Source organism: Rhinolophus sinicus, linkage group LG04 (assembly GCF_036562045.2).
Source record: "Rhinolophus sinicus isolate RSC01 linkage group LG04, ASM3656204v1, whole genome shotgun sequence".
Lineage (NCBI taxonomy): Eukaryota > Metazoa > Chordata > Mammalia > Chiroptera > Rhinolophidae > Rhinolophus > Rhinolophus sinicus.
The window spans coordinates 130,032,540-130,044,883 of NC_133754.1; the positions used below are offsets into that span (position 1 = coordinate 130,032,540).

General features: G+C 35.6%; 1 protein-coding gene across 14 annotated transcripts in view; it reads left to right on the forward strand.

Moving 5' to 3' along the window:
• Positions 1–12,344, forward strand: part of NFIB (nuclear factor I B) — a 416,044-nt gene that overhangs the window by 346,733 nt on the left and 56,967 nt on the right. For all 14 annotated transcript variants that reach the window (XM_074330380.1, XM_074330381.1, XM_074330383.1 and 11 more), the window contains exon 4: positions 7,421–7,489. In XM_074330380.1, coding sequence (XP_074186481.1) covers positions 7,421–7,489 — 69 coding nt within the window. The remainder of the gene's footprint in view (positions 1–7,420; positions 7,490–12,344) is intronic.

A 12,344-nucleotide genomic window follows, 5' to 3' on the forward strand; every position in this document is an offset into this window, starting at 1 on the left:
TTGAATGATATAAAGTTTATTTAAAAGTCATGTTTGGTTCTAAAAGAGATGTATTCAAAATTCTTACTATGTCTACTTGTATTTTTTCAATTTCTTGTATTTCAATGGTTTTTGTTTTATGCATAGCTCCACAATATTGTCTGGGGCATGTGGGGTTGATGATTTCTTTTCTTTATTAATTGTGCCTTTTATCTATTCATAATATTTTTTATTCTGTTTATTGTAATTCATCTTAAATTCCATCTTAACCTTTACAATGAACATTGTTTTCTTTTTGTTTGAATTTGCCTGATTTCTCTTTCAACTTTTTGTTCGTTATCTTTTTTGTCTTGTGTTTCTTGAAAATAGCTGGATTTTATTTGCTTGAGTTGATTGCATACTCTCTTTATGGGATAATTCAGTTCATTTACATTTATTGTAATGATGATATACTTGATTTTATTCCTTCTATTTTAATTTATATTATTTATTTTTACATCTTATGTCCTATTTTTTGCTGTCTTAAGTTCCTATTCTTTGTGTTTTGGTTTCTCTTTGTTAATTTGGAAGTTCTACCTTCCCTTTCCCACTCTTGAAATGTCTATATTAATATTTGAAAACAACGTACAGTTTTCATATTGACTTATAAGGTACTATGATTATCATTTTTGTTTTAAAGAAGAGAAAGGTGAGGCATAGAAAATTTGCCTAACTTGCATTAAGTTTACAATAGTAAATGGCAGAGCTAATTTTTTTTAGTATATTTTAACATAATTTAATATAACTATAATATATTTAATATGCTATACTACTGTACTATAAAAATAAACATAGCCCACTTAATAAGCCATAAATATGCTAATAATTTAAAAACTTGAAAGAATTGATGACACTCTTGGAAAATATATAATAAAATTATCTCAAGACCAGAAAACAGGAGTAGAATAAATTTCGTGTTAGACTTAAAGTTGTCTAAGAATATTCTCTGAAACAGATTCTGGAAATATGGTTTTTACCATTAAAATTTTCCAAACTTTCAAGAACTTTTCATATTTTTTCATAAAAAATAATGACTGTTATCCAAACCATTTTGTGAAACATGCATATAACCCTGGTATGAAAACTTGACAAATAAAATACAAAAATTCATAAAGATATCCCAACTACATATAGAGAAATTGGAAGAAATCATTAGCAAATCAATTAAACAGTCAAATAAAAGAGTTATATACCATGGACAAGCAAAGATAGTATAATCTGAGAATTCAGTAATATATAACAGTAATGAATGCTGTAAGAAAAAAAAAGTAATCTCTACTAGTGGCAAGAACCATTTAGTAATAGTCAATAATCATTCTGACGAGAAAACATTTTTTAAAACTCTGAGAAGAGTAGGAATAAGTGAATATATCAAATGATGAAAAAAATCATCAATTCATAGTGAACATTATTACTAACTGTGAAACTGTAGAAATCATCTCATCAACATTTGGGATAAAATATCCTGCTAGCACAATTCCTGTTTTCCACATTTTTGAATGTTATGTTCAAAGAAATAATGCATATGTATCTGAAAAAAACATCCAACTTTATTATAATTAAGTAAATGAAAATTATAATTAAGCAAATGAAAATTAATGATATCTTTTTTCTGTCAACTTACCACAATTAAAAATCCTTACTGATATGATTAATGTGTAATTCTGGCAGCATGGTGGTGACATGGACACACTCATGATCTGCCAGAAGGAGTAGACATTGGCAAAAACCTGTATGGAAAGTAGCTTGGCAGAGTTTACCAAGAACTTCAAAAGAGTGTATGTCCTTTGACCCAGTAATTCCACTTCTGGGAAGTCAAGCCCACGGAAATCATGAGAATTGCTGAGAAAGATTTGTGTATGAAGATGTTAATGGCAGTGCTGTTTACAATATTTTTTAAAATGGGAAATAACCGAAAATGCCAACAATAGGAGATTGGTCAAATAGAGAACGATGAATCCATGCAATGTAATACTTTACAGGCATTAAAATCATGCTTTTGATAAACTAATTTAAAGGGAAAGAGTTGATGTTAATTAGAAAAAAGCAGGATATCAATATATTTAAATTTGATTTCAATTTTATAAAAATAGTTTTGTATATTATATAAACATATGCAGAAATAAATTTGATGGGTTGGGAGAAAATACTAAAAAACACAAATAACATATTAATATAGTACTATCAGAGTGTGTTAAAGTCAGAAAATTTCTGACTCTCTACCAGATCACTTAAATCACCATCAGGGATTTGCATTTCAGACTGAAAGGTAAATCTAATTCTAAATACTAAATACTAGATTGTTAACCTTGGCCATAGGGAGAGGTTCAGTGTCTGTGCAGTGAATCCTTATCTTTGCAATGATTAGTATGTGTGTTTCACAAACACAATTTCATCCTTCATCATGGACAGTTCAGATCAGTTGAGAAACTGAATATAGAGCCATGTTTTATAACCCCCCTACCAGACAATCACCAAAGGTTAGTTGTGGTGGCTGAAGTTGGCAAAGAGCTAGTGTGAAATAATTTTATCTTCTCCCCCTTTGCACCCATAAACCAAAGGATCTGGGCATCTTTTACACTCCATTGAAGGAAACGAATAATTGGAATCACAGGGCAGGAAAATACCTGTGAGATACCTAGTGTCCTGTTCTTCCTCCAAAAAGACCAATGCGAAAATTAACAGCAAACAGCCATGTAAAAAAGTGGAATATGAGGGTTGCAGTGGGCTTCAGAGGTGTCTGTATCCAATTTCCCACCCAAAGTGAGAATTCTCAAATCTAATGGGGGTCTTCACAGCCACTGGGAAACCCCTACCTCTGTAGACACAAGATTTGTCATCTGCAAAATGGTAACAGTAACATGACAACTTGTTGGACAATTGTGAGCATTGTGTGAATTAAAGTTTTTGAAAACCTTAGCGCTGCAGCTTAGCATGTGTTGGTTATTATTACCTTTGCAAGGCTTCGCATTCCTGTCTGGGACTTTTCTTACTGGATGACAAGTCTGCTTATTGGGCCAAAAAACAGTTCCTAGAACTATGTAGAATAAGTCCAATCCACCATTTACATTACCAGTCCTTCAAATACTTGAAGACAGCTTTCATGAATTTAATAACTGCTTTCTGTGGCTTATTTATTTTTAATTTCAAGACTAGAACACAGTCGACTGTAAAAATGTGTGTTATCAGTCTTCCTTTGGATTTTCTTATGTAAATGTTGTTTAACATTGAAATGGTGCTGATTATAATTTGAGATATTAACAGTTAGATATGCCATTGTGTTCCTCTGTTATTGTTTGTAAAGGAGGTTAAACACTATATTAACTTTGAGTAGTGATTTATTGTTGCTTTTGTTAGAGAAAAATTAAAAAAAAAGAAGTAAAATAATATAATTTGATATTGCCTTTGAGAGTTTTCAGTTTGCAGAGGTCTTTATTTCCTACTCAATTTTATGTTTTAAAAGCATACATGCAGTGTAAATACAGCATCACATAAATGCCGAGTTGTTTTTTGCTTCCTGGCTTAAGCTGTTGTGTAATATTGCTCTATAACCATTAAACAGCTGCTCTGCCTCAGAGATACTCATATTTCCTCTGGTAGACGAAGCAAGTTTACTATATGAATGTCTCCAGATTGCTTTAAGATCTTTGGCCTTTGTATCAGCTATTTAGATTCACAGTGGTCTATGTGACACATGAAAACCATGTTTCTGGAAGGGCCCCACAGCCTGGAAGTTACAGCAATAAGCTGTGCTTTGCTGAGTCTCACACTCTATACTGCTGTGGGGCTCCTGACCCCCTGCACAATTTCCTTCACTTATTTTGCCTTAAGTATTGTTTCCTGTGTCTTGTGAGCAAACACTATTAGCTATCCAAGTACTGTGTCGTCCGTTATTTCTTTTCTGTACTCGACCTCATCTTGCATAATGCCAGTCCGTTGTAAAGGCTGTGCTGCGTTCACACATACATGAAAGGTAGCAGCTATCTGCTTCAGATGCTTCTCCCAGTTGCCTGACTCCCACCCACCCCCATTCCCATAAGGTCATAGTCAGTAGATGTTACAGCTCACCCTTGGGAGTCTCATTGTGTTCCATGCAGGAGTGGAAGCTATGGTGGTACATTTTGTCTAGTGGATGCCAAAGCAGTTCTGACATATTTCCAATGCCTTCCATAGTTTTAGTAAAACAACTCAGTTTTCCTTGGAGAGTCAGATTCCTTAGAACTTAGGGAATTGGGGGTAGGGAGTCGAGAAATTCCCTGCTATGTTCTGAATTGCCTTTCATTTTCTATGAGATAGTCATTGTATTTGTGTATGTGTGACTGCTTTACTGTCTATCCACTGATAGTATTATCTTGAGGTAGCTCCTCCCTCCCTTCTGATTCTGCTTCTAACAGGTCCACACCCCATTCCATCACAATGGGTATGACTGAGAAGCAAATGGAGCCCCGACTAATCATTGGAGTAATAAGGAATGAACTTCACATGATAGCTACATGTTAAAATGCTATTATGCATTACACATGATAAAATTTATAGAAATATCCCAAAATGTTCCCTGTTGATTTACTCATTCATTAATTTATTTTACATTTATTTTTGAACGCTTACTCTTTAAACACGTCTAATTTCTTGGAGTTTATTTTGTACTCAATGCCTAAAGTTATACATTCGTACACAACCAAGTCAGAGATACAACCTGAACTCTAATCATTGTTCTTTCCCATTTTACCCAAAAGCCTAAATAACACCCTCAGCAAATGAGTTCTGGGGAACAACAAGGCTCAATATAGTTATCCTTCAATCTTAAGCCATCTATGCCACCGCTGTTACGAAATTACCAATATGTTCTGTGCCCATTTCAAAAAGTTGAATTTTAAAGTTTTGTTCTGTAAGTGCAAAAGTACTGTATATAGAGTGCTGAGTAGTAGTAGTTTATTTAGTAGTTACTATATATAGAGGTCCTGAGTTAGTTGTTAAGGGAGATACAGGCACAAATAAAACCCAGTTGCTCCTTCAAATAAAGGAGCTGAAAATTTATCTTGGAAAACTTGAAATGTGTAAAGTGCTATAAAATAAGTACAGAGTAGGTGCTGTGTGACTACAGAAGAAAGAGAGCGGTTTTAGCTGATACAAGGGTTGGGAGGGGAAGAGAGAAGAGCAGATTATGGAGTACGTACGTGGTTTGACTAGATACTGAAGGATGAGAGTAGAGGATGCAGAAAGAGGGCCTTTTGATCAGAAGGGAGCTGCCTGAGGAAGATATGACGGCAGCCATTTACGGAGTACAGTGTGTGAGGTCAAGTAATCTTGTCTGATTGGTCAAGTCCATGAGCTGTACTCATGTTAAATGAGATCTAATTTAATGTATAAATAAGGTTATGTTTAATATATTTACATACATAAAATTGTATGTTTACCATATATAAAACAAAGTATAGATTATAATACTTTGAAACAACCACAAAAGCAACAGAAATCTTCATACTTAATGACAGCCTACAGTGGTTCAGAAAATTAGAGATATCTTTATCTCCAACCATACAAAGGGGATCAATGTCTTTTTTTTTTTTTTGGTCTTCATGGCTTTTAGCACTTTGTACAGTGTTGACTAACCTAGAAGTGTCTCAGTAATCACGGAAATGAATTCAACCTGGTGAAAATTTAATTGTTCAACAAGTGGGAGTTTCTTCAAGTAGAAGTACATCAAATGGGGACATTTTGTTATTATCCTCTTAAAATTATATGTTTTTTTCAGAGTAATGACTTAATATGAGATGTAGGTTTTGTCACCAGCCTGGATCTCATAATTCCCTCTCATTCTTTCTTTCGTGCTGTTTCTAAAGAACATAGATGGGTGGGTATGAAACACTGTTCAGACATGCATGACTCCTCGGTTCACGTCAGGGAAGCATATATGATAATTAAATGATTTTCTGTCTTTTTATGCTATGTGTGATTAAACGTGGTGTGGTAACTTTTGTTTTGGTAAATTTTCTAAGTGCAGATTTACAAATAATTTGAGACGGTGTGGAACCCAGTTTGCATAATTCAGTGTAGGGGTGATCGTTGACTCCACTGGCCAATCCTAACTTATTGCTAACATTTAATCAGTGCCTGCTGTGGGTTTTATATTTTTGTCTCACCAATTATTTATAACAACTCCATGATGTAGGTAATTTTATTATCTTCAATTTATAAAGGAGGAAACTGAGGCACAGAGAGTCTAGTAACATGGCCAGGATTCCACACTATTAAACAGTGGTTAGGAGTCAAATCCCAGCTCTTTCTCTTGAGTACTCTGTGCTGCTACACCACCCATGCCTCACATCCCTGCACTGAATCTCATCCCTTGGTCAGCCCTAAAACTTTATGGGAAATCTGATCAAATTGCCCGTTCTTGCAACCTAGAGTTTTTTTTCCTGGAAGTATTTTAATTCGGAAGATTTTCAAACTCTTCTTATTCTGTCCCTGGCACAACAGAGAGGAACCATATTCCTCCTTCCTTCATACTCATCATACCTCCTTCACATGGGTGTCCTCAGCTCTCGTCCTGGACATAGCCAGACCAGCTACCAAACATGTCTGAACTTCCTCAGGCACCTGAACCATCGGCCATAGCCACTGTGAACCCTGTACCTGCAAGTCAGGGAAGGGTCATGTGGCATTCCTGGAGGCCTAGATTGACCACCATTTGCTAGGGAAAGTGTCCAGGGGTCTTAAACAGAAGGGAGTCCAAGAGAGTAGTAGCAAGGATGAGAAAACAGGGCAATTGTGTGAGGTATATTAAAGGTGCATGGAAATAGGTCGATGCAAAGTATTTGCTGTATGTACAAGATATGCATTTGTGTGAGTCATGACCCTGGAACAAGGGTGGGAGTGCTGGTAACAGCAGCTCACTTTTCTTATTCAGGGAAGGATTTGTGAAAGAACAGTGGTTTTGTGAAAGAAAGACATCTTTGAAGTAATTCCAACAAGGTGCTAATTGTGGTTGTGGTTTCTCTCTCTCTCTCTCTCTCTCTCTCTCTCTCTCTCTCTCTCTCTCTCTCTCTCTCTCTTTTAGTGCATGGACTTTGGTCTACCAGGTGCTAACAAGCTGAATGCCCCCTGAACTTCATTCTCTATGCGGGGGAGGACAAAGAAAACTATATCAATTGTCCTGTACATTTATAAAATTAAGGAAAAAGTGTCATAGGAGATTATTTAGCATGTAAACCTTTTACTTTTGTTTAAAGAGACCCAGTTTGTATTCACAAGGGTTTTGCTCTTACTTGTTTTTTGTAAACCTACGTTTTTGTTGTTGTTCTAACCTTTGGTTTAAAACCACTTGTGTGAGTTCTAGTGTTTAATCATTTATTTGCTTCCTGCTTATGCTGATCGTTTCCCCCTTGATGTTTGTTTTCAGGATACCTTGAGGATAGTTTTGTAAAATCTGGAGTCTTCAATGTATCAGAACTCGTGAGGGTATCCAGAAGTAAGTAAATTGTTTTCTTATTACTTAGTTTTACAGTTAGATTTAAAATATTTTATATTTTGAACCTTAAAAACAGTATGATGAGTAGCCACATAATACGAGAATTAGAGTTTTAAAATCTCTGACCTTTTGATGAAATCATAAGTGAATGTATAGTGTATGATTTTCTATAATATTTGCATTTAAATCATGAAAATTTTTTATTGTACAAAAATCATATTTGGGTTGTTCTGATTGCTGTGTTATTGGTATTCATTTAATTCACTGTTCTCTCTGTGACCATAGATGGTCATTTATATCAAAGGAAGTGTGATTAATTAAATGTACTCTGTATTGTTATGATAATCCACATAAGTTTCCTGTAGATAAGTGCTTTTTCATTTTACTAACATTTTGGTGGGAGCTTGGCGATGTACAGGATATACGCGCTAATATGCAGAGTGTAGAGGGATGTAGAAATTAACTTTGCAGATTGCAGTTGGATATAGATAGAAAGCATTGTTATCCAAAACAATGCCCAATTGTTTTCACTGACCACCTCACCTGAGACACCATTCTTGTCAGGCCGGATGAGATTTTTCTTGGGTAAGTTCACCTGGCCAGATAACTAAGCAAGGGGGAAGTTTCCTTAACCTCCTCTTTCACTTATTACTAGTGTGTGCAAATATATATCTAAGCTGCAGCTCTTAGCACACTGATTACGTTGAAGGAGGTGACTCACTTCTTCTTGCTCTGTTCTCTGGTTTAGCTTCTTTATGTCTCTTTGAAGGGAGTGTTTTCACTTGACATCTTGCTAGGAGCTTTACAGTTTGGAATGATGTTATTCAGACGATGCAGTGGCCCTCTGGTCCGTGTTTAATTGTGCTTTTCATTTGGGTCAAATGCAGACGTTGTGAGCAAGAATTATGATGGTCCAAAACAATAAACCGAGAGGGAGTTACTGAGGGGAAAGTATAGGTAGTACTTTAGAGTTGTGTTTAGGGAAGGAATCTCCAAGCTAGTAGATTACTTTTGAACCATAGTTTCTCGAAGATTTCAGATTTCTCATGTGGCCAGTGCAAATAGCATTTATCTGAGGGAGTTATATATGTGAATATTTCAGACATTAAGTAACGTTTCCTTTCGGACATGATTCTGCAGTGGATAAATGGATGCCCAAAAGATTTCTGTCATAGGTCTGCTTACTGGGGGGCAGTGAAAGAAACCAAAACCTAACATCCTAGATCCCAGTAGCTCCAGGGTTCATATTTGCTGGGCAAGAGGATTCTGACGCTCTACTCCATTGACCAAGGGGCTGGGCCTTGTGCGTTTGCCCTGATCCGCAGGTGGTGTGTGAACGCTTTTGACATTAGAACGTTTTTTATGTTTATGTTTAATTTGGAAAGGAACATGCCTGACTTACTACCACTTTCTGGCATCATGTAAGGAAGAGGGTATTTGAAGGTGTGTGTGTGTGTGTGTGTGTGTTCGTGTGTGTGTGTGTGTGTGTGTGTGTCCCCTATACTGATCTTCAGCAGAGGAGCTATGCTGCTACAGTTACATGACATTATGAAATTATTTGCTTAAATTTGTCCTTTCCGAAGTTCCACGATAGTTTCAGAAGCACAGTACAGTCATCTGTCAGAAAATATTATTAGTTCCTCATTATAGGTAACATTACGCTAGCTGCTGTAGAAGGAGAGCCACGTTAGAACATTAAAAAACCCAGAGTGATATTTTGAAAACTATGAATTTGAAACATAAAACAAATAGGTTAAAAAATCCTTTTCTATTTAACAGATCAGAAATGTAAATGTAGCATACTTCATTCATTCTTCTTAATTCATATTGTCATCCCTTAGAGGCTTTTATATTATCTGTTACAACAACCGTACTGATTTGTAATTAGCACATTATCTATATTTATTCATTAAGTAATTTATTCAGCAAACATTTATTTTCTACTCGCTGTGTAAATAGATGTCTCTGTAAGGCTTGAGAAGTGATTCTCCTAAGTGTTTTAATATATCCACATTATAATCTTATTTACACAATTGAACTTTATTGTTTATGAATTAAGGGTTTCCTAAGTAAACATAAACTTCAGCACAACCCTTATGCTGCATTTCACAAATTCTGATTTCTCGAGGGTTTACGGTATGTTAATGGTTTCTGTCCTCGAGGGTTTTATTATCATATGACCCACTAATGTGTATGTTGACTTTAGCTAATGAAGCTATTCAGTTTTAGGATAGTGATCTTTCTGTTGAATGATATTATCTCCATCTTAAAAGTTGATTTAGGATCAGCATGTGGACTAAGGAGAACAATAAGAGAGATTAAGGGTTGGCCTCTAACCCTTAGAATCTGAGATTCTTTGGAGCTTGGTTTCTAAGAGGATATTGGCAGCCTCTTAGACGTGATTTGCGGCTTTCAGGCTTCTTGCCCCTTTCTGGGAGAGGTGCTACAGCAGATCTTTGCATCTGATGTAAGTTCTCTCAGAGGCTTTTAAACAGGACTATTTGCCTGGGACTTGCTGTTCTCATACACTTTGTCATTAAATAAATTTTGTGGATGTGCTGTTTTAGAATTTGGCCGTGTTTATTATTAATCTACTTTTCTTTCTGTAGTCACACATTTAGTGTCAGAATGCACACTCAATTTTTACAGTGCTCATGTATAAATCTGCACACAAGTTATTTTTATTGCTGACTTGATCCTCTAGAATAATCCTTCTGGAACAAAATTTTTTAAAATTCTGAAAACATTTTATTATCATTTCACTATAAATTATACCTAGTGTGTTTATAGTCATGCAATCTGTGTTGACTATCAAGCCATATGTATTAGAGACTACAGATCTTTGCCTAAAAATTGCATGAGCTTGAGACATTACAGATAGTTTGTATAAGATATAACCTATAAGTTTCCTGTTAGTAACTCAGTTATTTGAATTGTATCTTCCTGTTATAGGAACTGGACACGTTGCTTACTTTCATGGAACCCCTTTAAATGCCTCCTTCTAACACATACCCTGCTTTCCAATGTCACATAGAACGTGATTCTAATAATAAACTTTAAAGCATGCGGTTACTGTGGGATTTCTTACCTTGCCTTTTTTTTTTTCACCTTTGGTATACCTCAAGCCACAACAAACAGCTACATTTTAGCTTTCCAAAGGATTTAAGCCATCAGGCAGAGTTAACACATTGAATACACATACTTTGCGTAAAATGTGGCTAAAGTATGTTATATAACATGAACCATCTAACGGAAAACAGGAGCTAGAGAATTTTGGAGCTGAGATGAATCTTGTATATATTGATTTATTTAATTTTTAACGGGAAAAGAGAGATGTTCATTGTATACTTCTTGCGTCTTCTCCGCAGTAAAGCATGTGCCTTATGATCACACTTTCTTAACACATTTTAAGTTAATCTTGGCCTGATATAATTCAGCTGATAGTGAACACATTTCAAATGTTTATAAAAAAAAAATTCTGGGTAAGAAAAATTCCTGAAAAATCTGCAGTCCCTTTGGAATTTTATATTCAACTTGAGGCAGTCAGGACAGGTTAAGGAGACTGTGTTCCTAGAGGGGGGCTCCAGGGCTCTAGAATTTTGTTGCCATAGCTCAGGACACACTTTCTCTCATTAGGGCCTTCGAAGGCTCAATGAAAACTGATGAAGAAATAGAAACTATTCTTAAATGCTGGCCTTTGACCCCACTTGCCTTTTCTTCACCTTGCGTATTATCTCTGCGCATGGCTTTGCCCTGCGGTAACCTTTGTTCAGAATCATGACCTCCCTTCAATACCTTACACATTCTCCAAGGTCCAGTGCCAACTTTGGCTTTTCCACAGGTGTCTTGGACTCCTCAAGCTTGTGTGAGATTCTTCTTCCTTGAAATCCTATAGCATTTAATGACCATGTCATTCATTTGGGCAATTTCATTACAGTCTGCATTAGGCTGGCATTTATGTTTTCATGAGTGTTTCGTTTACCCACTTTGTTGCCTGATTTGTTTTATTAAGGACTAGGGCTGTCTTAGACCATTTTGTATCCCTTACAGCACCTCCCAGTAAAGGGAACGATCAATAACTTGTTAAACGAAGAAACTTACAGCAAGTGGGTTTGTTTCACCTCTTCAGCTGCCTTTAGTATATTTTTGGACTTAGTCATCCATCTTTGATAACCACTCCAGCCTGTCAGGGAAGAAATTTGGGAGGAAAAGCAAAGAAGGAAGGGTGCTCACATTTGTTGAACCCCTGTTATACATAGACATGAAGCTGGGCTTTTATTACTCCTTCCCTCATGTCATCCTCAAAATAGTCAGTGTGGTAGGTTATTTTTTTTTCCTCATTTTACAGTTGAGGAAACTGAGGTACATAGCTCCTAAGTGGTAGAGTAAGTCCAAACTAAAAGGCAATCTACCTCCCAAGACTTACTCATTCTAATAACACACGGCCTCACGGGTGTATTCAAGATGTCTAGAAACAAATTTTTAAAATTAAACAGATGTACAGAAACCAATACTTATATGGAGAAATCTCAGTGCCTAATACATGAGCAAAACCCCAGGAGTGTATTTTAAATTAAATCGTTTTAAATTGTAAAGTTGTGGCATAAACACTTTTTAAAAATGCAAAACATAATTATTGAGAAAAACTATACTTACCATTCATAGATGAAACCTGAATATGCTTTTTTTGGGGAAAAAAATACTTGCCTTTTTTTCATATTTGTTCATTTTACTTATATACCTGCCCTGATGCAAGGATTTTTTTATATCAATCGTAAATAATATCAAATTAGATCAAATAATTATAAAAATTATATCAAGTAATCATAGAATGATTTCTAATTCCTTCTTATAT